This window comes from Syngnathus acus, chromosome 20, assembly GCF_901709675.1.
Source record: "Syngnathus acus chromosome 20, fSynAcu1.2, whole genome shotgun sequence".
Taxonomy (NCBI): domain Eukaryota; kingdom Metazoa; phylum Chordata; class Actinopteri; order Syngnathiformes; family Syngnathidae; genus Syngnathus; species Syngnathus acus.
This window is the reverse complement of record NC_051104.1, coordinates 5,510,039-5,537,425: the sequence shown is the minus strand read 5'-3', so window position 1 is coordinate 5,537,425 and position 27,387 is coordinate 5,510,039. Positions and strand designations below refer to the sequence as shown.

At 40.8% G+C, this 27,387-nt stretch overlaps 3 protein-coding genes across 7 annotated transcripts; 1 reads left to right on the top strand and 2 right to left on the bottom strand.

Annotated features, from left to right (window-relative positions):
- Nucleotides 1-971: 971 nt before the first annotated feature.
- Nucleotides 972-9,843, bottom strand: LOC119139332 (putative transcription factor SOX-14). 3 transcript variants are annotated; one of them, XM_037279916.1, is made up of 11 exons: nucleotides 9,754-9,843; nucleotides 8,102-8,330; nucleotides 7,901-8,003; nucleotides 5,308-7,650; nucleotides 5,129-5,185; nucleotides 4,288-4,352; nucleotides 4,128-4,202; nucleotides 3,723-3,876; nucleotides 3,317-3,424; nucleotides 3,188-3,236; nucleotides 972-2,950 (listed from the first exon to the last, which is right to left on the bottom strand). In XM_037279916.1, exons 4-11 carry the CDS (start codon nucleotides 5,479-5,481, stop codon nucleotides 1,935-1,937), a joined length of 1,698 nt encoding a protein of 565 aa, XP_037135811.1. In that variant the 5' UTR covers nucleotides 5,482-7,650; nucleotides 7,901-8,003; nucleotides 8,102-8,330; nucleotides 9,754-9,843; the 3' UTR covers nucleotides 972-1,934. The 3 variants fall into 3 exon arrangements, with proteins under 3 accessions (XP_037135811.1, XP_037135812.1, XP_037135814.1); XM_037279917.1 differs by having other exon boundaries at nucleotides 5,308-6,990; XM_037279919.1 differs by having other exon boundaries at nucleotides 5,308-6,990; nucleotides 8,233-8,330.
- On the top strand, nucleotides 9,488-12,680 carry rmdn1 (regulator of microtubule dynamics 1). The gene is made up of 11 exons (XM_037279921.1): nucleotides 9,488-9,827; nucleotides 9,904-10,000; nucleotides 10,685-10,784; nucleotides 10,897-10,981; nucleotides 11,051-11,210; nucleotides 11,330-11,419; nucleotides 11,494-11,549; nucleotides 11,638-11,725; nucleotides 11,791-11,821; nucleotides 11,895-12,028; nucleotides 12,114-12,680. The coding sequence occupies exons 1-11, from the start codon at nucleotides 9,802-9,804 to the stop codon at nucleotides 12,153-12,155; spliced, it is 909 nt and encodes a 302-aa protein (XP_037135816.1). The 5' UTR covers nucleotides 9,488-9,801; the 3' UTR covers nucleotides 12,156-12,680.
- Nucleotides 12,681-13,224: 544 nt separating this feature from the next.
- On the bottom strand, nucleotides 13,225-23,148 carry LOC119139331 (NEDD4-like E3 ubiquitin-protein ligase WWP1). Of its 3 annotated transcripts, none has more exons than XM_037279913.1 (25): nucleotides 22,978-23,148; nucleotides 21,881-21,926; nucleotides 21,551-21,623; nucleotides 20,685-20,823; nucleotides 20,466-20,590; nucleotides 20,241-20,393; nucleotides 19,720-19,786; nucleotides 19,451-19,632; nucleotides 18,929-19,364; nucleotides 18,727-18,822; nucleotides 18,443-18,617; nucleotides 18,007-18,061; nucleotides 17,679-17,763; nucleotides 17,368-17,496; nucleotides 17,107-17,179; nucleotides 16,965-17,036; nucleotides 16,746-16,834; nucleotides 16,465-16,624; nucleotides 15,753-15,886; nucleotides 15,502-15,642; nucleotides 15,288-15,408; nucleotides 15,092-15,196; nucleotides 14,803-14,899; nucleotides 14,634-14,706; nucleotides 13,225-14,352 (listed from the first exon to the last, which is right to left on the bottom strand). In XM_037279913.1, the coding sequence occupies exons 3-25, from the start codon at nucleotides 21,618-21,620 to the stop codon at nucleotides 14,253-14,255; spliced, it is 2,877 nt and encodes a 958-aa protein (XP_037135808.1). In that variant the 5' UTR covers nucleotides 21,621-21,623; nucleotides 21,881-21,926; nucleotides 22,978-23,148; the 3' UTR covers nucleotides 13,225-14,252. The 3 variants fall into 3 exon arrangements, with proteins under 3 accessions (XP_037135808.1, XP_037135809.1, XP_037135810.1); XM_037279914.1 differs by having other exon boundaries at nucleotides 14,253-14,352; nucleotides 18,929-19,346; XM_037279915.1 differs by having other exon boundaries at nucleotides 14,253-14,352; nucleotides 18,929-19,325.
- Between the last annotated feature and the right edge of the window lie 4,239 nt (nucleotides 23,149-27,387).

The following is a 27,387-nucleotide window of genomic DNA, read 5'->3' as shown; positions in this document are numbered from 1 at the left end:
GTGACCTTTGACCATGATATTTCCCTAATAAAGTGGCCTGTTATTAGGTACACTTGAAAATGGCGGTGTACCTAATGGAGTGTCCATGTGATCACCTCGTTAAGTGCACCTGCGTGAAAAGTTTTAGCTCCCGCAGAACGTGAAAGAGGCTAAAACTTTTCACGCAGGTGCGCTTAACGAGGGTCACTTGGAAAACATGTTGGAACGTGGCCCTTCGAGGACTGGTGGTCGGCACCCCTGGTTTAAGTGAAAAGTGCCACACCCGCCCTCACCCCCACTTTCTGATTGGCTGGTTGATCTGTGACATCACTCGGACACTCCATTAGGTACACCGCCATTTTCAGGTGTACCTAATAACAGGCCAGTTCATTAGGGAAAAATCATGGCCAACGCTTAACTGAAAGTGAAAAGTGCCACACCGCCCTCACCCCCACTTTCTGATTGGCTGTTTGATCTGTGACATCATTCGGACACTCTATTAGGTCCAGGTTCGTTCGCGAAGATTCACGAGTGCGTGACAGACAGCGTTGCTGCTATGCCAGCCGACACACGTTATGCCAAAATTGATGTTTTGATTTTGTATTTGTTGGATTGTAGTTGATGGTGTTACTATACCGAATGTGTTTGTGTTTGAATAAAAGGTTGAAAAAAAATCCGGTATGCTGACATTTGTTATTTGGGGGGACACCAACTCATATAACAACGTAAAACACATATACATATAAAGCAGTTAACCAAATGTCAGATTTTGATGTTTTAATTGGTGAATATAAAAACAAGGAATAAAACACCAGACAAGTTTGAACATAAATCTTTATTAAAAAACAAACTCACGTTCATTGAAGATTCGTTCTTTTGAACGAATGGTTCACTCACGAGCCAACACTAGATTGTACTGAGTCCCAAAATGAACGTGGGACAAGAGCGACATGGTTGAATCTACGAAATGAAGCAAGAAATGGGCTCACAAGGTAGTCTCAGAATTACCTTTATTCGATCAGGGATGTTTCCACCTGTTCATTTTCGGTGTTAGATAGCTGCATAAATGAGTGTACAGTATATACATAGTATACCAAGACAAATATATATAGAAAATGGATAAAATATTCCCATATGGCAAAACACAACTTGATTCTCCCTGTTCATCCATCTTCAGTGTTACATTGCAGCAAGACAAACTATTTCGAAAATTGATGAAATAACCTGTGTTTTGGTTGTGGTGGTCATTGCAGCTGGCACATTAAAGGAGTGGGATAGCTTTTGTCATCAGTTTGCACACATGAGATAATTTGATACAAAAATACATATTTGTGATTTCTATTGTAATTTATTCATAGCGTAATATTGCATCACCATATATGTGCTTTAAAATGGCGACACGGATATCAAGAACGTGTATATATGAGAAACATGTAGCAATTTACATAGCTAGTAAAATAATTCCTAGATGATCGATTCTGACATGTAAATCGATTTCTTAACAAAAAAAAAAGCCTTTTGTTAGCAAAATGTGTTACCGCTTGTTTTATTTATCGTGTTATATCTGAAGCGCATTGCTGTGCTGCTTGGCACTCCTACAAAATATCGCAAATTGCGAGTTGCAGATTGTTAAAAACGTGTAGAGTCACGTATTATTAAAAATGGTTTATACTGGACAGTGACGGCATCAATTTAGAATTGATACTGTACCGGAAGCGATATCCATATGATACTGTTAATTTTTTTTCTAGCTTCTAAACCTGACCTTACTGTAAAGTACATCCCAATTTGGGGTAAGCAACAGGCTGCATAGGCTGGATAAAAATATGCAGACTTGTGCTTAGCTTGTGGAATGTGTTGATACACATAGCTACTGGAAAGAGGTCTCACGAGAAAACCACAAAAATAACTGACATTACCGGAGATTTTCAGACTGAGGGTCCTCCTTCAATGAACTAGAATTGTAGCTCATCGCCAAAACTGAGACACTGAAGCAGATCGCCATCTCTTGATTGTGACGCGGCGGACAAGGTCTCAACATGAGGCAGCGGCATCGAGAGCTTGTCTTTGCTCAGAGACTGAATGGACGCTAACTTCGGACTTTGAGCAGATGTCTCAAAGTCTGCTGACGTCGCTTGGATCTCGGTGTCTTGACTCAGCAGTCTGGAGGATTCCGATTTGTGATGATGCGGAGAGACGGGATCTAATACCGGTGTTATTTTCGATTCGCTAGGCGTGGTTTGGGTCGTTTCCTTGGAACTGAGTGAAGTGGATGAGGATGTCTCAAGAAGTCCAAGCGGTACTTGATTCAGCACATCTTGCTTTAGGCTCTCGGCCTCTAGTGTCTGGCAGTGTGCGATGAGGCGTGGTTGTATGTCTTCTTTTGTGTCAAGATGCTCCAGTGCTAATTGGATGGGTTTGTTCAGAGGCTTGGAGGGGCCGGCTGCAACCGTGTGTCCCTGCACAGCGAGGTCCAGCTGAGTCTCCACTTTTAAATTCCCTGTCAGCGCGGGACCTTCAAACAACTTGATGATAAGCTGCTGCGATTCTCCTAAACTCAGGGGCTTGGTATACTCCTCAGCTTCTGTGAGTAACGGGAGCCCCTGAGGCTCAAAATGCTCCAGTAACAGTTGGAAGCCATCTTCGACGCTCTGAAGCTCAATCTGGGAAGCAGGGGAAAGAAGCATGCAATCGAGGAGATTCAGCGCATGGTCGTTCTCAAGAATCTCTCCCTGAGTCTGTACATCGGGAGCAATGGAAAGTTCATTTTTGCCGCACGGCATCTGCACGAATTTCTTTTCCTCAATCAGTGCTTCGACGGACTCCTCTGAATCGAGTGCGGAAGGAGGCTGGGAGTTGTAATGCATGGTTTCTGAAGACGAGTCCAATTCTTCAGATACCATGATGTCTTTCTGGACTGTGGAAAGGCACATACTGTTGCCGTGGGGAACTTCGGTATCGGGTGTATCCTCTGCAAAGAGAACAAGAGAATCTTTTCTGCCGAGTCAAACTACAGCAATAGTGCATAAAACAAGAATGGCAGTAGTGTGCAGATCTCCACCAATGTCAAATAAAGCAAGACGATAAATTCTCTCCTCAATATGAAGAACCGGAGTAGCAAAAGTGAAAACGCAATCTAATCCTACATTTAATGCAAAATCAATTCTCCCTTACTCAATGTGTTTGTGTTGAAATGATGCTAACGTACTTGAAACACCGGTGTGAATTTTACTCTTCCGCCGCTTCCTGCGTTTCCCCTGAAAAATAGAAAAATATTCTCATTTGTTATCCCACATCAATGTAAAAAAAAATGTGAGTTGCAGACAATAACACTTACATAGTTTTCACAGGTGGACCAGCGAGGATAAAGTTGAGCGTGACGTCTTTTCTGAGCATCGGCTTCTTCGTAATATTTATCCCTGTCGGCCTGTGGTAGCAACTTCCACTGCGAACGCACAATAAACACGACCGTCTTCAGAAAGAACACAGCAGTTTGGCGTAAATGACAAATGAGTATATATTAACAAATATAAGTTATGTGTCATAGGGCGGCCATTTTGTCATTTGATGCCAACTGAAAATGACATGACCAATCACAGCTCAGCTTCATAAAACAGGTAAGCAGGATATAAAAGTGAAAGTCTTTAGCATACAACAAAAACAAAGGAATTAATGAATACTTCTGGAGACGACTGTATGTAACAATTGACTGTAACGTCTCCTGAGCTTCCTCCTCGACCTACCATTTTTCCGAGCGCCACGTGAACAGATGCACTGTCTCTCTTTTCCAACTGCATGGTGACTACTTCTCTGTACTTATTTGCAAACAACATAAAGGCATTTGGTGGCTTCTTTATGTAGGGTCGCTCCCGCACATGTTCAGTCTTCCTTGTGTTACTGAAATAAAGGACGCAAAATGGTGTCTTTTAGCAAACATTTCAAAATTAACCCGTTTTTGTTTTTTTTTTTAAAGAAAAATCAGCATTATTTCAATCTGAAATCCTAGTTTATATAAAAAGTCTACACAACGTTAATTAAATGCCAGAGCCCAAGATAAAAATTAAAAACCTTTTCCCACCATTATTATCAATCAGCTGCACATTAAAATGCAAATAAAACATTGAAATGTTTGAGCTAACAAAGCTTACATTGTTGTGAAGAGGTTTTGGGGAGGAGCTGTAGACATTAAAGGATGCACCTGCTCAAACAAAATTTCTCCATTCCTACACAGACAAAATAGAAAGGCTGTGATTTTGCCAACAAAACAAGAGTGATTTTTATTAGTAGCTTGTCAACAGCTTTACTCACATAAAACCAACAGGTACCATCTGAGGGGCCCCGGGCGTCATCATCATGCCTGATGGAGCCCTCATCTGAAAAACAGAGAATTGAATCTGATTGATGGATAGAACTTTTGAACACAAAGAAAAAACAAAATGGTGGCAAGTATAACATACTAGGGGTGTAACGATTCATCGATACACATCGATTAATCGATATAATGCTCTACGATTTGTTGGCATCGATGCTAAACGTAAACATCGATCTATATCGCCCGTTTTTGACCTCGGACATTAGACGCGACTTTATTTTGAAATCCAGTTCATTGTTGCTTGCTTCCTCTTTCCGGGAGCAGTGCGCGGCGTGTTGTGTTGTGAGCAGAGCAGAGCAGGCACGTGAAAGGGGAGCCGACAACTACGCGGCTCCTGGGCTGGTGCTATGGCTAGTGTCTGTCCAAGAAGACGAGGAAATTCGCTCCCCTTTGGGCTTCAAGTCATTCGTTTGGAAGCACTTTGGAATTTCCTAAATAAAGAGTTTGCAGTACCTTGTTGATTTTGCGTATGAATTGTTATAAATCAGGATATTGTTCTATATCCATCGTAGAGCACTATATCGTGATGTATCGTGAATGAATCACAGCAGGCTTTAAGATATCGGCAAATATCGTATCGTGATTCTTTGTATCGATATATCGTATCGTGACAAAACCCGCGATTTACACCCCTATAACATACGGAAAACACCAAAACAGAGTAGGACAAAGTCATTTTAATTCTACTCTTTCACCATTGACTAATAAATTCTCCGTCAAGTTACTCAATCAAAAATACATATTGTAGATATTGGAAACAAAACTGAACAATCATACCATTTGTTGAGGATGTGGGCCGAGGACGTTTTGAACAGGCCATTGATGTGGTAGTTGCTGCAGTTCAAAAGTAAAGAAAAATTTTTATTTGGGCATATATGCCTTTGCAATAATAGGTCTGAAAAGGAGATCGAGTTTTTTTTTTTCTTGCGAGAGAAATCTGTGTCTGCATCACTTACCTGACTATTATGGAACCCGGCATGACTATTGAGATGTACCGGTGGTCTGATCTGCTGCGGTACATTGTACATATTTGGGCCCGTCATCATTGTAGCCGGCTGTGAAAAACGAGGCCCCACTGGGAAAGTGGGGAGCATAGGCCTAGGATGGCACTCCGGCCTGATCGGGTGCATCTTGATCCAATTTCAGTAACAAATAATCGATCTTGATCCGAGGCGCTAGTCATTTATCAATTAGAAAAAATACTTTTGGGCTGATGCAAGAGGTACCTCTGCAAATAATTATCATTTTTGTACGTCTATATTTTGTAACATTTTAGGGAGACATTAGCCATTAGTTTCGCATCTTGCATCGAAGATGGATGCATTGATTATGTAATTTCTGACAGTAGTGATGAATCCTTGGCAACATGATGTATGAGTGACATTTCAAGGGCAACGCACACAACGTAGAGCGATTACACATGTCAAAGCCTCCAAAGACTGTTCCAAGTGCCATGCCAGTGAACGTTTGTCCATTTGAAACCACAAAAAACACAATTTCTCCTGCCTTTCCACACGAAAACCAAGATGATCACAACTTCCACAAAGTAAATTGCAATAAAGATGAATCTCCCTCGAACCCTTAACCAAAACAATTGCATACATTTCTGCAATATCTTCTCTTTGGACTCCTCTACTGCAACATTTTATCCACCTACTCACCTTCATTCACCCCAAAATGGCACGAACTCGCTGAATGAACTCGCTGTTCATCAACTCAAAATCATTCCAAGAACCTCACCTGTTCCACCGTCACTCCAAACGAACTCTCTGAACCATGCGCTGCACCAACCCACTGAAACTCACAGTACATCAAAAAAACACTCCTTACACATTTCAATCCGAATTTTAAAACTCACCTCTTCAAAACTGCATTGCCCACCTGATCACTCGTTAATCTAAAAATCTATTTATTGCCTACCCATCAATTTTCTGCCCAGTTTGTCCTCAACTGAGGTACACAGGTGAGCTGGAGCCTTTACCAGCTAACCATGCACACTTACATTCATACCCACAGTATGGTCAATTTAGAGCATTGGGTGTCAAACTCATAGCAGTTCAGTGGCCACATATAGCCTAATTGGAGTGTAAATGTGAACTCATTGCCTAATTAACATGTTGTACTGTAAAATGAAAAGCAACGCAAATATATGATAAGACATTCATATTTAATGAACTATCCTATCCAGGCAAGAACAACCTCAGAAGAAAAACGTGCAATAAACTTTATTTTATCATGTACATGTGTACATTATGACTTATAACAGTGATTGCATAGGTTTTCGACTTTTATTTAATCGTTTTTCGCAGCGGATAAAGAATGTGCCCGTCAGATGGCGAAGCTGACTATGTTGTTACGTCACTGTCGCGCAGCAAGTAGTACATTACGTAGCTACCGTGTTTGGACGCAAGCAAGCCGTCAACTTGTTTATGGTGCAAGTTGTCGTCAGCAACGTATGACAGGCAGCGGTCGGTCGTTTTTTTACGTTCACCCATTGACGCATTGGCTTTAAAAACGCACGCACGTCCGAAAGTGACAGCACACAGGCTGAGTGTTACACTTACGTACCTTCTGCGCACGCGTGATGCGTGCAGCCGCTCCAGACCGTCAGCAACCGTCTGAAGTTCCTCAGACCCTATCTAGACTCGTGTGCAACATATATACTTCAAAAACAATTTTCAGGTATTTCAAAAACATTCGAATAAATTCAGTTTGATGAATATAGTTTTCAGAGCCTTTTGTTAATCAGTCCTTTTATAAGTCTAATAGGTATTTGTATTAACGTCATAAAGTGTGTCAAGGTAGGTTTCTGAATACCGCACTTAATTATATAATTATAAGTCTTAAATTGTCATATTTACTTTTGGTAAGAAACTCAATGTTACTGACAAATTTATAGAACTCTCCAAAATGTCAGCATGTGAGCAGATCCATTTAGACATGTAATAGTTGGCTGGATAGTATTTATGTAATATTTTTAAAATTCACCTTCACGTTATTAGTAAGCAAATATTTAGGATAGACCTGACCTTTCTTCTTCAATTCATAGTTACAAAGCATCCCCAAGAAGACATGTGGAATGGAAACATTGTTCTGAAAAAGTAAACCATGTCATTTTTGTTGAGCCATAAACAAAAATAAATGACTCACTGGCTGTGAAACACTGCAAAGAGAAATAGGATAGGGCAACAGCACCCATGTTTGTGATGTTTCTTCTAAGCAGTAGCCACAAAAAAAAAAAAAAAAAAAAAAAAAATGGTGGGGTCAATCCTCAAGCCTGGTGATCATGTCCAAGAGTCCTTGACCAAGACACTGGAGTTTGTTTCAGTACGGCCTGGCAGCACCAGTCATGGCAGCATCAATTTACTTTTGATATGTCTTTCTTGTGTCTTCCCCCTCCCCAAACAAAGTTACTAATTCTAACAGCAGCCCTATTAGACTAAGTTGTGAGAATAAGTATGTGAATTCAACTTGAGAAAAAGTTACGCCACGAATTGTGTGGTTTTTTTAAGCCTAACACACTGGATAGAATAAAATATTTCCATTTACTTTGCATGTTGAGACTCAATCTTCCAGGTCATTCACACGTTCCAGCATTTTAGGCTCCATCACAAACGGGAATGTGGTTTATCCCACTGCATCCACGGCTTCTCTGAGGAGGGGCAGAAGAATTCACACACACACATTGCAAATATTCCGCATGGTGTTGGGAAGGCTCAAAAACGAATCATCTGACTCTGTTGTCATTACTTCTGTGGCAGATTTCTGAGAAGATCTTCAGAAACAGAACTTATCATGATGGTAACAACTGTCATGGCTCAACTGGTCTCTGCGCGTGTTACGTGGCATTTGCAAGATGACTGAGGGGGCCCTCGCCTCACCTAAAATATGCTTACACGCCCCTGATACCATGCCAGATAATTTAGTTGAGTATTTTCCAATTTTTCCAGGAATTTTTCTCTAGATTTCCACCTGTCACCTGTAGGAAACAAATAATCGTTATCAGGATTATGGGTTTGTATTATTTTGGGTATTCTGATGCTTACCATAAGAGCACCTCACAGGAACAAACAAGAAACTCTCCATAGGGCAGAAGCGTTAAGGTCAGCGGCACAGATTATTATTTTTGCATTCGAGCATCCTAGTAGACGAGCGAAGGCCAATGGCGCCTCCAGGCGGTGGCTCCGCTGCACTTACATTTATTTCCCACTGCGTAGATTGGAGTAGCATCACTAAGCATTTCATCGCCAAATTTGCGATCTCAAACAGGCAAGCAGATCTTGCGTTTCCCTTCACTCAAAATGTGGGTGCGTGTGTCACCATTTGCGCTTGACCGCCACTTGAGTTATGCAAGAGAAGACGCAGTGATAAGGGGAAGAAGGGAAAGCATGCGTCACAATGTGCGCTTTTTTATGCTGTTTATCTTTAGAGCATCTTTGACAGCAGCTTTTTGACGGGGTTTGACAAGTTACGCACCTAGACGGCTGTTTCTGTAATAAATAATTGTTTTTAGACAAAGTCCACAAACGATAAGGAGAAGAAGGGAAAGCATGCGTCACAATGTGCGCTTTTTAATGCTGTTTATCTTTAGAGCATCTGTGACAGCAGCTTTTTGACGGGGTTTGACAAGTTACGCACCTAGACGGCTGTTTCTGTAATAAATAATTGTTTTTAGACAAAGTCCACAGACGTTGTTAATTACGTAAAAACATAGGTTGTTGTCAACTACCGTAATTAGTCTTTTCACACCAGAATAAGTTTAACACTCCTGGTATAATGATGTGCCATAAATATGACTTTTAGTTTTATTGTAGGTCTCCAAAATTGAGTGTCCCCATCTTTCCACCTCTATGAATTTTTTGGGAAGTGCCACTACAAATTACATTTAAGTAAAGTATTCACTCCCACGGGTAGATTTGTGGGTAAGAAACTAAACATTTACTAATTCATATGTAAAGCTGAACAGAAGTAATTTATTATCAAAAACTAAACGTACATATGTACTGTATGACAGGCTCTGGTTGATTGAGAAAGTGCGAACGGATGCTGCGGACCAAAGGTCTTTGCCAAGTTTCTCACCGACCATTTTAAATAAACGGACCATTTTACGTGATGCGTTCAAGAACAAAACAATACAATCTGAACGAGTGTGGGTTGTTTAAAGATTATTTTTGATATCATATGTACAAGCTCTATTTCGTGACATTTTTATAAATTTATATGTGAATGATGGATCCGTTTTAATGTCGTGAAGGAACATGAAATGCACACTCGGGCACCACTTGACTATTTTTAAGAATCATGCACGGTATAATCAATCTACGTCAGCTGCTTTAAATCTGAACAACATACGATTAATAAATATACAGATATAAGTAAGAATATGGCAAGGAATTACAAACCGGAAGATGTACTTTCGGATTTTCGACGTCTTCCTTGAGCGCTCTTGAATGACACCCTTCCCGAGTGACTGTTGGTAAATATCTGACAGGACTCTCCTCACTCCCGGTTTGGACCTCTGACGCGATGGCTGGATTCTTTTGTGTCAACAGGACTTTCGCGTATGCAGCGTGGACGAAAGGGATCCGAATCAGAACGGCTAATCGGTTTTACTGGTCCTCTGCAAGAAGGGTCGCCAATGTTCTCAACGTAAATACTGATTGCATTTTATATTTACTTTGATGCTGTTTCACTGTTGCTCATCGCCTTCAACATGCAGGGAAACCTAATTGGAGTTAGGTCGGCATTTAGTTAATAACGTGCATTTTTATTTGTATTTTATTTTGTTGATGCAATTGACATTTTAAGGTGTTTCTAAAATTTGACCACATGACTTATGGATGAAGGGTCATCCCACAATTGGAGGAAAATTTAAACCTAAAAACAAAAAGTGTTTTCAAGAAAACCAGGTAATGAAGCGTAACATTCATTCAACTTTATCCTTAACAAACCTATACTAAAGCTGTAGTAAAATCATAATTACAGTAATTAATTGAAAAACAGGACATAAATTCAAATTAGTGTAATGAAAACCAGTAACTGTCAGTACATGGCAAGCCCTTGCCTGACTGGTTAATCAACTAATATTAATCATTTTACACATTAACAAACAAACATGAGACAATTATAAATGATATAACAAAAAATGTGAAAATGTTTTGCCACTGGAAATTCATTATTTCACATTTTCATGAGTGACTGTGAGGATACCAAATGCATTTTTCAGCCATAGTGCTTTTGACCCAAGTGCGGCCACATGTGTCGCACGTCAGGAACCGCCTAGTAACGTTTAACAAAACGTCTTCATCTACCTTGTTTTGATTACCGGGGCAGAGTGGAAGGGCCGCATTCCTGCTCCCAACGCTCTCGTGTCTGACATATGGAGCTTATTGCAGGCTGCAGCATTCAGCGGTGCTCCTCGCTTTAGAAAAAGGTAGTTCACAATTCACTATGAATGAATAAAAAAAAAAATATATATGAATCAGCATAAATAAAGGAAAGAAGGTACTTTACTGAGGTTTGATGTGTATTTGTGTTCTCTGAAGAGGAGGTTCTTGAGCAGGCCGACTATCTTTATAGCTGCGCGGAGACACACAAACTCTACCAGCTCCTATTGCAGTACAAAGACAGGTGAGGAATCGCATTTCAAATTGTGTTTGTTATTGTGCGTCACAATTTTAGCACCTTTTCTGTGTCCAGCGATAATGCCGAGTTCTTGTGGAGGCTGGCAAGGGTGTCCCGTGACGTGTCCGAGCTGCCCGAAACTAAGGAAGGACTGAAGAAACAGCTGATGTATGAGGCCTTTGAATATGCAAAGAAATCCTTGGAAAAAGATGACAAGTGTTTTGCAGCACACAAAGTAAGACATTTTTTGTCATGCATTTTTTTTGGCTTCATTATCACAACTATACAACCACTGTATGTATTTTTTCAAATCTTTGTATAAGATCTAAGATGGGGTTTTTTTTTTTCTTCCAGTGGTATGCAATATGCCTGAGTGATGTAGGGGAGTACGAGGGAGTCAAGGTCAAAATAGGAAATTCTATCAAAATCCGGGAACATCTAGAGGTGAGCGTTAGCCCACTGCCATGTTCACTAGATAATATAAAATGTAATTTTGGGAAATGTTGATTTTGTCCTAGAGAGCCCTCGAGCTCAATCCCAAAGATGCGACATCCTTGCACATTTTGGGTTACTGGTGAGTCAAGATCTTCAATTCTAATTATACACATATTGTCATTAAGAGCATTTATTTGCAGAAATAAGCTCCCTCCCTTTTCCATTAGGTGTTTTACTTTTTCTGAGCTGCCGTGGTATCAACGCAAGGTGGCAGCGGTTATTTTTGCGTCACCTCCGACATCCACGTATGAGGAGGTAAGAATAATAAAACAAAAAAAGAAACATCTATCAAATGTAGTTAAAATGTCTTTTCATTCTAGGCTTTGCAGTTCTTCCTGAAAGCTGAACAAGGTCTGGATATCCATCAACAATATTGAATACTGAAACAGCTTACAATAAGTCAACCCTTATTTTCTTTTCCAAGTGGATCCAAACTTCTACAGTAAAAACCTCCTGATGCTTGGGAAGACCTACATGGCCATGAAGGATGAGCAAAAAGCTTTGTTGTGGCTAAACAAAGCTAAAGATTACCCGCCGCGCACGCACGAAGACAAAGAGGTACACTAAGCAATCACGGAGTTACTGTATTACACATGAGGAACTCACTTTGTGCCAATTTGCTTTTCTGTTCCATTGTGTTCAGGTTCATAAAGTAGCCGTTGACCTGTTAAAGAAGTTCAGATGAACCTGACACCTGATGTTCTCTAATTGTTAACATAGTTTTATGAGAAATCACTCATCTTCCTTGGGGGGGGGGACCATCCTCACCACTTGAAAATAAAAGCACAATCATGGCATGGGAGGGAGTCATTCACGTATTTATTTGTATCTCATAAATCCATCTCTCCATTTCAAATGGCTGAAAGCTGATTTAAAAATGAATCCTCTATACACCGGTAAAGGGCCATTCTGTACAGTGTAGTAGGTGTTTACAGTGTGTATCTACACGCGATATGTTACAGTCGGGATGCCTTTCAGAAAGCCTACGATGCAGCTGGCACGCGTGACACTTCCTGCCTTGAAGGCCAACTGAAACACTCCCAGTCTATTTCTGATATGAAACAAAAGGCATCACAGATTTCCAAACACTGGAACGGCGGCTCTGCAATTTATTATAATATCTAAGTACGCTATCTGTCATTAGCTTTGTACAAGGAGTATTCACATACACAGTTTTGGATTCGTTTCGATTACAGCTTTGCGATTGAAGGAAAAAAAAAAAAAGGAGCACAGTTTTCAAAGTCGGCTCCTTTTTGCTACAATACGATACGTTTCCTCCCGATTATCACCATTTATCCTTTCCAGCTCAAGCTAGACCAAATTAAAAAAAAAACTAAAAGTATCTTGATCCAACTAAAGTTTCAGTCTGAATTTAGACCACTGACAAAAAAAACAAAAAAGCACCGGTGTTGTTCGGGGTGAAGTGAGTATAAACGGTGGAATTGTGGGAAGCGAGGGGATGCTGGGCGAGGCTGCCAACAACTTGAAAAGTTCACGTCACTTTAGAGCCAACTCGACTGATTGCATCTCGGTGTACTGAATGAGGCACAAAATAAAAAAATATATAGAGAAGCAAGAAGTGCGGCCGGGAGGAGACAGATTAACGGCTTGGAAAGTGGCCAGAAAAGCACAAACTTGCACAAGCTCGTAGATTCACCAAGAGAATCTTTAAGATCTACCCACTTAATATTTTGGATAATAAAAGGTCGGTGTTGCATGCATACACAACGTTTTGACATGTTTTTTTTTTTTTTACTGTACTGCATCTTTTTTTTTCGTTATATAAATAATTTAAAGCACATTGTCGCTGGAATCAAGAGGAAAAGGTTTGACACCTAAACTCTTGACTCAGCGTGTCATTCCGCCTCACTGCCAGCCGAGGTGGGCTGGAACATGTCACCGTGGCCCTGCAACATTTTACACAATAAGTCACCAGTGACTGTTTGTCATGGGTAATTTCGGTTGTATTCAACAAGAGTCCAAGTGTGTGTGAGGGCACTTTGACTCAGCAGTTGGAAGCAGGACAAAAATAAAATACATCACTGCCCTGTATAATATTTTTTGCAAATCAAAACATCCTGTACAATTCAGATGAACAATTAAAGACAGTCATGAAATTCGATGGAAACAGAAAGAGCCCTATAGAAACGATTCAGCTGTCGGGCGCTCGCAGATTTGACTGTTGTAGGGCTGTCACAATATTTTTGTAATTGATTTTCCTATTGATTAATCGAATATAAACAAACCCCCGGTCACTGTTTATTAACTAATGATTTAGTTAATAACCCAAAGTGCTTCCCTCTAGGTGAATATGATTTTAATTTGCTGACCGAATTGTATAGGCCTAATATATTTTTTTAAAAGCACGCAAACATATTTTACAGGAAATGTTTGTTTTTTTATCCACTTGATGAAAACTGCTTAAAAGCTCTATAGAACTAGAGCTTAAAAAAAAAAAAAAAAAAAAAGATTTCATTAGACAATAAATCATGTCCAAAAACACTATACGTTTTTTTCCGCAAAAGCCGTCATTTTTAAAATATGTTTTCTGTATTTTTAAACAGAAGATTAAAAAGGTAGGGAGGCTTGCATATATCATGATGGGGGTTCCATATATTAAAAAACAGATTGCGGCAAGAATGACGCTGCAAATTAAGATTGGTTAAAACTGATAAAATAGCTTATTTACATTGGTGGTTATCTTGTGCAATTATTTGATTGATTTCGGTCAAACGATCAGTGATGAGGGGGAGGAGAAAAAAAGTGGGAGGGGGGGCTCCGTCTATTCTTGTCCGAATCCTTCCGTTTCCTCGATGGCGAAGAGGAGTTTCTCTTTGAGCTGCTCAAAGCTTTTGTAAGGGGGCAAGTCCAGACGGTTGAAGCTGTGGACACACGAGGTCAAAGTATTTGAAATCGTTTCAATGGCCACATGATGGCGACAAAGCACTACTTGACTGACTAAATGAAGCTCCTTCACTCAGGTTAATATAAATCCTTGACACCAAGATGTCACATGATGCCCCCCCCACCAAACAAAATCCACAAATTGGTGAACTCACAATCATATGAGGGACACTATTACACGCGTTTTGTTCTCAAATCGATTTGTAAGGATCCACAATAGCCTCAATGACAAAAAAAACGATGGCGCTTTCCCACTCACCATGTGTGGCTCCTGGGAAGCCATGTTTCTTTACCAACTTTCTCAATGCAGAACTTCTGAGGCCCGTTACTTCCTACAGTGGAAAAACAAGGTCAAGAATGTAAAGAGGGCAAAAAAAAATCCAAATACAGAACAAGGATGTTTGAAGTGTTTGTGTGGCCCAGCTAACCCATGAGCTCAGCAAAGCCGCCCAGAGGAAGCCTGCAAGTTCCAGTGACGAACTGCATGAGGCGCAGACGTACTTCGTTGTCCACTTCTTTCACAAGCTGCAAGGGAGAAAATATTATTATTAGAGTTTGGACAGGAGGTGTAGAAATACTTCTGAACAGAAAAGACATTTGCTGGAGGTGCAACCATGTCATGTTTGCAGCTTTCAATTTAGAGCTATGATACATTGTGTCAGGAAAATATGCTTTTCCACATCTGGATGGCATAGTACGTGGTGTATAGGACAGTACCTGCCAGAACCAGATGATCTGTTTGCTGTTCCTGGTATAGTGGCGATATACTGTGTTCCTCTGCCAGTCCTGCAGGTCCACCTCTTGCATGCCGCACAGCATGACCTGGATCGCACATATACACAAACATACATTGCCAGGCAACTCAAGAGTGCAAAGCATCCCACCCCAATCAGGAAGAGCAACGCTGCTTTACCTCCAGCTCCTTTTCATCAAAATACTGGAGCCACTGAAGTGGAACCACCTCATTAAAACCATCCAGGAAAGCTTTGGTTTGACCTTCAACTCCACGGGAGAACCTCCACTCAGCCATTAAACTGCAGGTCACACAGCACATTTGAATATAAGCCAAATGATATCAGAAGACGTTTTTTTTTTTTTTTTGCTCAAAAAGATCCAAGTGCCAGAACCTGATGTACTCCTCCTTGTTCTCCTCAGTGACAAGCACGTTGGTGCCATCGGGTTTGAGGTCATGGGATGTGATTTTGCCCAAGATCTCCATGTCGACTGAGAAATACATCTCCAGACCACACTCCTCAATGTTGTTGTCCCTATGAAGAGTTTCATATGAATGAATTAAAAAAAAAAAAGAAAAAAAAGCATGTAATGTATTGTAATGTAATAGCATAGTCCCCACTCGTGACATAATCTTAATGCAGACCTGATCCATATGAGAGAGTTATAAAACTCTGGGTCGATGGACTCCAAGTCTTTAAGAATGAGCTTCTTATTGAGCATACGTTTGTAGAAAGGCAGGGAGAAGCCCGTGTCGATGAACTTTCCATGAAAAAGTGCCTAAGAACAGAGTAAGAAAATTGATTAGCACCAGCTTCAACACCTCTTGCCCTGTGTTAGCACTAGCTTTAATGCTTGCTCCAAGCTGTGTGCAGAACAGTGGCACAGTTGTGAGTTGGCTGGCATAAACTGTAGTCCATAAATCCTCTCCACAACATAACGACTTTAAGACTGTTCTACCAACAGACTGCTCGAAGGATTGATGTACAATGGCATGAATGGTATTCTCTTTACGCTCTTTCTTTATGTTTTATCTTTAAGTCAGTAAAACAAAATCATTGTATAATTTTAAAGATGCTATAATCAATAATAACTAAAATGCTTAAATTTCCATTTCTGTATTCAAAAACTGGACATGAATGTATTTCAAATTGAAAGTGCCGAAAATGCACATATTATGATTCAGTTGCTTGTTTGGTCCTGATGTCAAATCAGGAAAAAGGTTGATGATTGTTTTCCAAAGCACCGTAAAACAATATGGTGTATAATTAAAAGATTATATGAATGCTATCAAAGCATCTCTATACTATAGTATAAGCCATTAGTGTTGCCGTGAGAGATGCATTTTTGCAGCATACCATTGCAATAAATCTGCCTATGAAGCAGAAATAGGAGAGGTGGTCTGGGTTGATAGCAGAAGCTGGGTTGATCTGCAGACAGTAGTTGCTCTTGCCAGCGTACTCAAACAGGCAGTACATGGGGTTCAGCACCTCATGAGACAACAAGAAGAACCACTCCCTGACAAGAGGGGAAACAAAAAAAATTTAAATACATAAGGAAAGAGCCACCAGATTGTAAATAAGCACACAAGTTTTATGAATGCAGTTTTGCATTCTTATCATTCATTTTTATGCATTACCGGGCTAAGCCTCCATAATCAAGACCTTCCTCGCCTCGGAAGATGACGTAAAGTCTCCGTCTCAAGTCATAAGGTTTCAGGGCCATAATCTATAACACACACAATAAAAACAAAAACACCCCATAAAAAAAAAAAAGTAGCACTTAAATGTTATGATTGTGTTTGTGCTTGTAACACTGACAACGACGCTGGGAGCAGGAGTGTACATAATCCATTTACCTGCTGGAATGAGTCTTCAAACAATGTCTGCCTAGATACGGTGATCTTCACATGGCTCGGGAGGGCATTCGACTGGGAACAAATAGAATATGAACTGAAAGTGCAAGCGAGTTGGATCAAATAAAGCATAAAAGAGACAAACCTGGCACAAGTAGCGAAAATGGGCAAGTTTCCATCGGAAGCTGCGCTCATATGCTATCTGTGGACCTTTGGTGCTGAACAGACAAATGATCAAACAAGTGACGTTGAGTCGCACTTTTACACAATGTCGTAAGCTGAATGGCAGACATGCGACCAAAACGTTTCTTGGCTTGTGCCGGAAAATTCAGTCAGATGAGACCTGGCTAATAAGTCAATATTTCATTTAATATACACGTCTAAGTATATGTCATTTTAATCTTACACAGAGGACTTTCCAGTGCGGGGGTCGCTAAACGTCGTCGTTCTGGTGTTATGATCTACGAAGTATCGAACGCCTTCCCTTGTGTAGCGAATCTCCCAACCCTCGGGCAAAGGGTCCTCATTCTGCAGCCTGGAGCACACCAAAAAAATGGTTACAATTTCATTTAAATATGTTTGACTGCAATATTTTGTTGTGAGTCTCAAGATGGACATGTTTTAATAATTTGCCAATTGTTTGGACATTCATGTTTGGACCTTGTTTTCACGACGTCATTTGTTAAACTTCACATGAAATGTTTCGTTTGCGCTCACCCTTGGGTTCGGGGATCCTCCCACTGTGTTGTCTTTGTGTTGTGGTTGACAAAGTACACTCTGTCATTGGAGTCGACACGTCTCTCTAAAGATGTTAAAAAAAAAACAAGAAGACAATAATTAAAAACAAGGGCCACAATGCATCTCCCGTGGTCTGTAGACAATAGCAAGAACGGAGTGTCGAGTGAAGACTGCAATGGTAAATTACTTTTGACACATTCAGTATCGGCGCTGCAAAACTATTATGAACTACATATGATTTTCATAATTCAATGGAAGCGTCACACTGTCAACACATACAATCAATTCAGCCTCTGAATGAACTCACCCCAACCAGGAGGCAACGGGCCAAGAGGATCGTTCTCAGCAGACATCATGGATGCCTAAAAAAAAACGAGGAATGTCGACACACCTCCATTTAGAAACACTGAATCTGGCGAAAGAATATTCCAAACGTATGGCACATAAAGAAAAAAAAAACATTGAAGAGCTGGACTTTATGATGCTGTAAAAGAAAGCCATTGGTGGCTGGCACTTTTCAATACGTCCCTGCTCTGACTGTCTTTTGATGAATTTTGCAAGCTAATCATAGTCAGGCAGGATGTCATTATTACCGGGATGAAAAGACTTTACAATTAGGGAGGTTCCAAAGCCAACCTGATAAAAGCTGGAGGTTTTGCCTTAAAGTTACTTTCATATAGGGCATGTGTAACTCGCATGCTGGAGGAACAACAAGCTCATGCAAGAAATGATGACATTCTTACAGAGTAGAGGTATCTCTGGTTAAACTGGTGCATAGCTCCTTGCAGCTGGCTGCGCTGACTCTGCCACTGCTCAAAATTCCGGACTGACTCCATCGTGGGACGCTGCCACGTGGTGGTTCGGGTGTTATGATCCACGTAATAGATCCTGCCCCGGTCATCGACACGACGCTCCCATCTAGTCGAGAGACAAACGAGAAAAAGAGGTTAACAGTCTGTCAGTCCCCCCCCATTTAAGTTTGACCTTAAGTGGGCTGGGGACAGAGAACAAAGAAATTGAAGCTCACCCTGGTGGAAGTGGCTGAGGTCTTTCCCAGGTGGTAGTTCTGGTGTTGTGGTCGACGTAATATGTTCTCCCATGTGGGTCTTTTCTCTGCTCCCACCTGTGAAACAGTGTAATTCATGACAAAGGGCCTGATTTGATGTGTGGAAGAATTTTAGAGCTATTCTGGGAAATTGGATTTAGAAAGTATTCTTTTTTTTTTTTACCCAGGTGGAAGAGGATCTGGGGTTCCAGCTGCAGGGGCCTGCTGTCTGGGTTTGGCCCCATCGGTAGTTACTGTTGCAGCGCTACTACTGCTCCCACTGGCAGCTGACGTATTTGCTTCCCCCGGCACTGGGGAGGCGGACACTGATGATGAGGGTGTCGTGATAGCGGTGGCCCCCTGTGCTGAGGAACTGCACGCCGATGAGGCGGCGGCAGCAGCGGCGGCGGCGGCGGCACCGGGGACGGCACCGGGGACGGAGGAGGAGGCAACAGCACCATCATTCGGCTTAGCGGCAGAAGAAAAGGTGGGAGCCTGTGCAGGCGGCGGCTGAGATGTGCCATTTGTTGCTGTGTCGGAATCTGGCAGAAGGGCATCTGGAGTATGATCCTCTGGGTTTTCTGCTTGGGGCAACACATCACCTGTTGTAGCAGATGCCACTCGATTTGTTAAAAAAATTGAGGGTCCTTAGATAATCAGTTAATTAATACAAACCGCATAAGTACAAAGTAAAACTTATACTCACGAGTCCTGCTCTCTGTATCACTATCTGAGGGTTGATGACTTGGTGTGGAGTTGGGCGTGACGTCGCCATTGACGACGCGACTGAGGGCCGGGCTACAGGAACTAGAAGGCACCTGACTATCCAAGCCATTTGAGGCTGAACAGGAAGCTGAACGGAGGCCCGGGTCTGTCCCATTCACTGTGCTATAAAGGTAAAATGTATATGTTGCACTAATGCTCAAAACTTAAAATCCACAAAACTTGACCTATGTATCACTGAAAAGTTTGTACCTGTTGGCAGCCCTTGAGGAAGAAGATTCTGCATTTTCATGGATGGCATCACCATTCTGTTGGACTTCTGAAGAGGCATGGAGGATGTTAATCATTTGCAAGCAAATTTGAGGCGCAAGTTGTACATGTGAATACTCGGAAAAAAAATAAATAAGAATGCTGGCAAGACCAAATTCATCAGAACTTGAAAGAAAAAACATGACAGTAAAATGTGAGCCGAGTGAAAGCTTATCTCGTTGGGAAGGATGCTTTCCCCACTGACTCTGCCAAGAAATACTGGCTTCTTGTCACAACAAGAGTATGCAATTCACTCTTTATCAGCATATAATGGATGTGACAGGCAAAGTGTTTATGGGCTATGCAAAATTACCCATCCAAGTTTTCTTTTTCCTTGTTGTTATTGGCTCTACCTCAGTTAGACTTGTCAAACAATTTGTGAAACAATCTGTTTTGCACATCAAGTTACATTTCTAGAACATGTCAGAATAGGCCAACAAAAAAAAAATAATTGCCTATCTTACTCGAGCCATTTTCTGCATTCCCGTTGGTTAATGGTGCCAGTTCCTCCTGATCGTTAACAGTAAGCCCGTCCAGGTATACAGTCAGTTCCCCTGCTGGCACCATAACGCCCTTGTGCTCCACACTCAGCTTCAGCACCTCCTTCACATTCTCCACTGCGGAGCCAACAAAACGAATGTGTTCAGAACAAAACGTTTTTTTTTGTTTTGTTTTTTTTAAAATCATACATTTGCTTTCATGTTGCTCCAAGGTTTCTATCAGATCCAGAGAGGCTTTGCCCAGCAAGGCGTCGGCCTTCAAGGTGTGATGACTCCATACTTTGAAGTCCACCTGGCTGCGCGGTGTTACATTCCTAATGGGTCCGAAACACGTGAGAAGTTACACGTAAGCAGCATACAAAGTAATACTAAGAACAAATGTGGGAAGACAAAAACGTATTGTCTTACAGAGTAAGCCTTTCATCCCATTTCGGACTAGATGAGCTGTGGGATTTTGCCGTGCGCCGCGATTCCCCCTCTGCGGTCACCTCCACGTAAATGGCAACTCCAAATAAGCTTTTCTTCCTCTTGATTTTGGCACAGGAAACTATTTGAGGACACATTGACAGAAGCAATTCACCCTTTTCTAGGAAGCACCGACAAGCACATCATACCGGTATATCGAGATGCCGCAAATAGAACAGTGTTTCAGAGTGAGCAGATGTGTCAAATGAGAGGGATTCAATGTCAGTCGTCGAGGACAAAGGTCAACACATGGTCAATGTTTACAATCGCAAAGCCCTTACGTGTGCGGTCAACATTCAGTTGGGTTGAGTCAAGGACCGATTGTGATGATAAACGGAACGATAGCCAATTAGGAGGAAAACATATGTTGATTGTTTTTCGTCATGTGCTGGTTCTCACCCAGTTTAAAAAAAAACGTATGCGTGTACCCCACAGATTGAAGACCAAAATTACTCCTGAAAACAAGTTATTTCGATCCTTCTAAGAGTAAGTCGAGTTGTATTAACGAGACAGTATCTATGGTGCAAGCTGATAAAACTGCCTTCAAAGGTTGTCGATTTCATAACGTGATTTTCCAAAAAGAATTTCACAGCATATCATATCTCCTTGAACAATGAGCAACAGGGGAATGAACCGTCCAACAGTTTGAACTTGGATTCTTGTTCATCCTTGTGAAATATCGGTCGGGTGTAATTCCACAGCAAAAGCGCGATGTCAGCAGCATTAAAACGCCCATGACAATTTCTACTCAACAGTCATGATGCAGTTTTATGTGAGTGGATTTAATACTGCATTTAATGTGGACTTACCAACTGCATGGAGTTGTGATGTTCCTCTGTAGTTATGGCTTGACTCTGCTCTGAGCGAGGCTGTGGCCATGTCCTACACCAAGTGGGAAATTTTAAACCGACACACGACTTGAATCTCATGCACAATTGCATCAAGTATGAATTAGCTTCTTCGTTATCGCTCTGTAGAAATCTGTAGTAATGTCGTAAACACCCAAAAAATACACATATAAATATGCATAGACAAAATATAGCATCGTAGACAATGACGATTGATGAATATTTCTTTTCCCTGCATTCCTTAACTTTAAATCTCTATACTGTTGAAATGGAATGCATTGATATACTTACAGTTGTTACTTGGGACTCCAGTTTAGCCTACTCCGTGTCCCATGATCTGCAAGGAAAACCCCCCAAAATTTTATTTATTACCTAAGCGAGAGCTGAGGAAAATTATTGTGATGCATATCTGAACATTACATTCATCATGAAGTATGCAATTGCAATCAAATGAAGAACAATGAATTTTAAACCAAGATATATGGCCGGTGTGGTAACTGTTTAAACTTTTGTACTTAAGGTCATTCATTACAGAGCGTGTTTACTAAATACAGGATCAGGAAATCTCCATTTAACAGTCTTTTTTTTTTTAATTTGTCTCTACTTTTATTTAAGTGGAGTCTGTCACCTCTTTGTAATCCCACAATGATTGCCATACAATAGAATTAAAATATAGGTTGTCATATTCTAACTAACATGATTCAAAAAGGATGCCTGTCCTGTCTTAATTTGTAGTGTCATTGACTAAAAAAACAGATTTAAACCATCAATCGTTCACATCGTCTTGTCTTGCTGAGCTCTGTAAATAGAATTACAATATTGGATTGAGAAGTGTAACACCTTAGTGAGATCTCAAAACAATGACGTTAACGCCACTTGCTATCTTTGGACGAACTACTGTCTCGTTAGTGTTAGCTCAAGGAGTTTGACCAAAATCATCAGCTCATTTTACAATACATCGTATGATTCACTGCGAATCAAAACCAATGATGAACAACAACTGTCATGTTTGATTCTGCCCGATAAGGCTAACAATAATGTTCGGCAGAAGCTAAAGTCACCTAGCTAGCTTGCTAACTGTCAAGTTAGCCACACAGCTAGCTAACAATGCAAGCAAACAGTTTCATTCTGCTGCTGTACGTTTAACTGCCCCCACACAACGGGTTTAATTTGTATTTCAATATAAGTACACGTCTTACATAAAGGTTTGCACGCAAGGCTTACATGACTCACAAAGCCGAGGCACTAGCCGGCCGGCTTGATAGCAAACTTTAGCAGCATTTGCTAATCGTCCGCCATCGTATAGAACTGCCGGATGTGTGAAAAACATTTTACGAACGTCATTTAGTAATGACGATGTCAGCGTTAACGGCAGCGTTTGTCGATACCTCGTCCGTTTGCCTCTCCTTTCCCACGGGCTGCTTAGGCGTCAGTGGCTCCCTATCGGTCAGTCGTGCAAAGGGTAAAGGCCTCCTATCATGTACGGTTCTTTCGCCATCCCCGTACACAAACCACTAAGCAGGAGAAAGAAAAAAAAAAAGAAAGAAAAAAAAAAACCCGACACTCCAGCAGCGACGGGCGCGCCACCCCTTAAAAACAAAACTGCTACGTAACAACGGAATAAATGCTTTAAAAGTATGTTTATGCACAAGATTGCATAAACTCATGGACTTTTCCCGTGCATGTCACAAGTGAAGTGTGTGTTTATGGCTGCGAGTGTTACACTGCATAAGCCAGACCTTTTTGTATTGCAACTATTTGTCAGTGGGCTTTTTCATTTTATTTTATTTTTATTCTATGATATCCAGTCATAGTCCATGCACCAGTACGCCCTTTGTCCTCTGGAAAAAACGGCACTAGTGGACAACTATAAGCCTTAATACTGGATTGCTCTAGTAAAAATGCATCTGTGGGCTACTAGTACTAGTCAAGTGCTAGATGGTGACAAGTACTGTTTTATAATGTGACTCATAGTTATCAGTTGTCAATTACTGGACAGTTTTGCCTCACTAGTAGATCTTGTGCTGTCCAGAGTTTTTCTACTCGTGAGGACAAGTATGGATTTGAAGCTATTTAGCTAAACCTGGATTGAGGAAAAAAGCTTAGCCGTCTAATTCTTAACAAAGTGGTCTAATGAAGCTTCAGCTGAAGCGAATGGTAAGCCATCTACCTTGTCTGATCTATGAAAGAGGACATCAATGTGGAGGTCAGCTGCATACCAGCAAAATAAGATGAATGGGAACCTGCAATCATATTCATCTGCATTCCAAAAATGCTCAGTCGGTGAATGTCTGGTTAGTATAAAACCTGTGCAAGCACTCCAATGATTTTCTGAAATTGTGTACAGATCCATTCAAAACTGCAGCTGTTCATTATTATGGTGTATTATTTGGAGATGTTGGCAGAAGAAAGGCAGGACAGCTCGCCAGAGGATTTTGTCACACTTAAACTCAGACCTCCAAAACACTCGTCTGTGTTTATAGTGTCGAGCGTTTTGCATTTAGTTTTACAATCACAGATGTTTGTGTAATAGGATTGTGTGACTTGGCTGAATTCAATTTTTGTAAAAGTTGGACTGTCATTACTATGCATGCTTTTTGTAGCACTTAATTTAAAAAAACAAAAAAAACAGGACCAACTTCAACAATGGATGGAGAAAGTGAGAACACCAAAGCCCTTCTGTGAACTAATCCCCCTCTCCCCACCCAAAAAAAAAAAGTATTGTCTATAAATACCACAAGACGATTAAAAAATACTTTTGTTTGAATGTCCCCCCACAAAACACTTCAACATAGTTCTTTGGCATGAACATGCCACAAGATGGTGACAAAGCTATGTGTAGCCTGGAGCCCAAAACCACAAATAACCTTTTCAGTGTGTGACTGTGAGGCAAGGCAGGCATGGCAACCACCTTCCGAATTGCGGCTCAGTTCAATTCAGTTCATGCAAAATGTTACTGTAAGTTTAGTGCACATGATTATGTATTTTGGCCGTTTCTTTTGTTCATCTCTCGAAAATGTTTTTTTCCTTGGCCGCCTTGATGTTTTCCCACCTGTTCTTTGTTATGCTGCTTGTTGTAATGTGTGTTTTCTCTCCATCCAAGTGACATTTCAAATTCTGCTATTTTAGCAAGATAAATTACCAATGTGCCATAAGAGATCATCACTGGTGCGGACATGGCGGAAAATCAACACATTTTGCTTCATTTGCCAAAGTGTTTTTTTTTTTTTAAGTATATTGATGGCATGGAGGTAAAAAAAAAAGACTGAAGTAGCAGAATTAGTGCAGCCAGCAGTGTGCGCAACTACGCACACAGAAAAAATACACAATTGTTTTTTTTCCATTGCTGTATTTAAATCCCTTACACAAACATACAAATTTCAGCAGTTTCAGCCATAGAAGGTATGGAAAATACAGTTCTTGGGTGTCTTCGTACTTTGGAAGCCCCCCGTGTTTTGTAAAATAATACTGGACACACATCACACACACTTACAATCATCAACACTTTCTACCCCCTTATGACACTCCTGCAAACAATATCATAAAATTATAAAATTGTATTAAAAGTACAAAAACAATACTGACAATAGTACAATAGCATTACTGTTCAAATCCATTCCCCCGTTAATGAACCCATATAATGCTGTGCAAGCGGTTGCCTTTCATAAAAGGTTATATAAAGTCTCTCAAAGTGAACTAACTTGAGAGATGAAATGTTTGAATTAACACAACAGTGATATAGCTAATCAACTCTGAGTTGCATTAGCATTTGTATTATATTTTACGACACGTTTTATGTATTTTTGGCGCATTTCATATTTATCCTTCTGCAGAAGCAGATGGCTTTGAAGAAGTGGCAGTGGCACGTGGAACACGGCTCACAGCAGCCCTGATGGGGCAAACAGCTTTGCCCCAGCTGGGAACATGTGGTGGAAGCCGGTTTGGGTGCTGCTGCCTTGTTAGAAGACTCCTCTGAAAGTACTGGCACCACTTTGGGCCTCTGTGGGGGGGCAACAGAAAACAGAAACAGCCATTAGAGAGAAGTTGGAATTAAAATTCAACTTCTATCCTAAAGCAGAGATGCATTCCAACTTGCCATCATCAGAAGCTTCTGCTGTTCATATTGGCCTCTTCTTGCAAAGAGTGTTCTATATCTGTTTGGAAAGTTGCCTATGGGGAGAAAAATATCACGGTTAAATTTTCTAATCCTTGCAGATATCTTGAAATAAAGTTGAATCAAAAGGCAACTTTGAAACAATTTGGTGAACTTTGCTATTTTGTTTTGGTACCCGTTTTCCACCCACATCCCGAAAAACATGCTTTGAAATAGTCCATAGAACGAAAGTGGGAATGATTGTTTTTCAACGATACCATGCACATTAGCGGTTCAAACTTCACAAATACGATCTCATTTCCTGTGGAAAATGCCAAGACGAGGATATTACTGCAGTCCATTGTGGTGAACTTTTGGCACCAGCCAACGTTTGCAGTCAATTCCGTTTGTGCTCGCTAGAGGGCGTTATTGGGATTATAAATGTACACTAACAATGCTTGTCAATTATTTTCCATTATGCCATCACTCTCCTCAGTGAATATAAATAGGATGATGTCTATAAAATTGTAATAAGTATGCCCCACTATTTGCGAACAACTGGCCGGTCCAACAGATGACGGAAGGTTCATCCAAACAACCACGTCGGTCAAAACAAGAGCAACCAGATGGTGCAGACCACCGCCAGTGCAAAACTGTTAACAATTGTGATAAAATGTGTTTAGGGACTGAAGTGGTGCGCCCCAAAGTTGTATTTCTTTTCACAAGGGTGCAAATCATTGGCATGTATGGTTACGCCAAAATGACTATCAATCTCCAGAAAGACTTGTGCAGGGACTGTGCAAGGTTACTGTCGGAAAAAAATGATCTCTGCCAAAAGTACATGTGCAAAAACTCCTGGATCTGCACCAATTTGGGTTCTTTTCATGACCTATAGCATATATTTCTGTAGCAAGCATGTAGTGCTGCATAAACCCAAACCACATTGAACGTTTTGTTCAATCAAATGTGAGAGCAGTTCTAAATATGACATGTGTTGAATCTTAACAAATCATAGAGCAACTATAATTCCTTCTTAATTCAATGTTTGCAATTGAGCAAGACAGATAAGTGATTGATTTTGAGTGATTTTCTATCCTAGTAGGACCACAGGTGTGCTGGATCCTATAAAACCTGACCAGGTAAAGAAAACATGCAAACTTCAAGATCCCGATCTGACCCCCCGTCAGAAATGTAAGGCGGATGTACTTCCCACTACTGCGTTGTTCTCCCTTTAAATCAGCGCTTCTCAAATATTTCCTTTATAATATAAAAAAAAAACCTGCCTTACAGGGAAAATTAAAATCACATTTCATAATGGATGTTTACAAAATTAACCTTGTTTAAACCCCGAGCAGCTGTTGGGCACTCATTCACAACCTGCAATTAAAACCCTCAGTGAAAACATTCAGTAAAAAATGTATTGAGTGTGGTTGTGGTAAGTTTGTAACCTACGTTAGTTTAATGATAGTAAAGCCAATGAAATTGTTGCGTAACACCAAAGCGAGCCACGTTTGCAGCCAAATGATAAGGGCGGCACTTTTGATGACCGTCTCCTTCAAAAATGTGTCGGCGCAATGAGTGAGTTAAGTCTTTGACCATCCAAAGCAAATGCAAACATCTGCTATCGAGTGGATTAGAAGCCATGTCAGGTCAATATTTTATACACATGAAAATAATCACATCTGCATTGAAGCGTAATGAACTA

Bases quoted from the DNA above. Each gene is read 5' to 3' on its own strand.
- LOC119139332 (XM_037279916.1), bottom strand. From the start codon at position 5,481: ATGCACCCGATCAGGCCGGAGTGCCATCCTAGGCCTATGCTCCCCACT. The intron at 3,425-3,722 runs GTAGGTCGAGGA...GTGCGTTCGCAG, and splicing joins ACGTGGCGCTCGGAAAAATG to TGGAAGTTGCTACCACAGGC. The intron at 3,237-3,316 runs GTAAGTGTTATT...TCTATTTTTCAG, and splicing joins GGTCCACCTGTGAAAACTAT to GGGAAACGCAGGAAGCGGCG.
- rmdn1 (XM_037279921.1), top strand. From the start codon at position 9,802: ATGACACCCTTCCCGAGTGACTGTTG. The intron at 9,828-9,903 runs GTAAATATCTGA...TTGTGTCAACAG, and splicing joins CCCTTCCCGAGTGACTGTTG to GACTTTCGCGTATGCAGCGT. The intron at 11,726-11,790 runs GTAAGAATAATA...TTTTCATTCTAG, and splicing joins CGACATCCACGTATGAGGAG to GCTTTGCAGTTCTTCCTGAA.
- LOC119139331 (XM_037279913.1), bottom strand. From the start codon at position 21,620: ATGGCCACAGCCTCGCTCAGAGCAGAGTCAAGCCATAACTACAGAGGA. The intron at 19,633-19,719 runs GTACAAACTTTT...TTACCTTTATAG, and splicing joins TCCTCAAGGGCTGCCAACAG to CACAGTGAATGGGACAGACC. The intron at 15,409-15,501 runs GTTCTGGCACTT...TGTGACCTGCAG, and splicing joins AACAAGGAGGAGTACATCAG to TTTAATGGCTGAGTGGAGGT.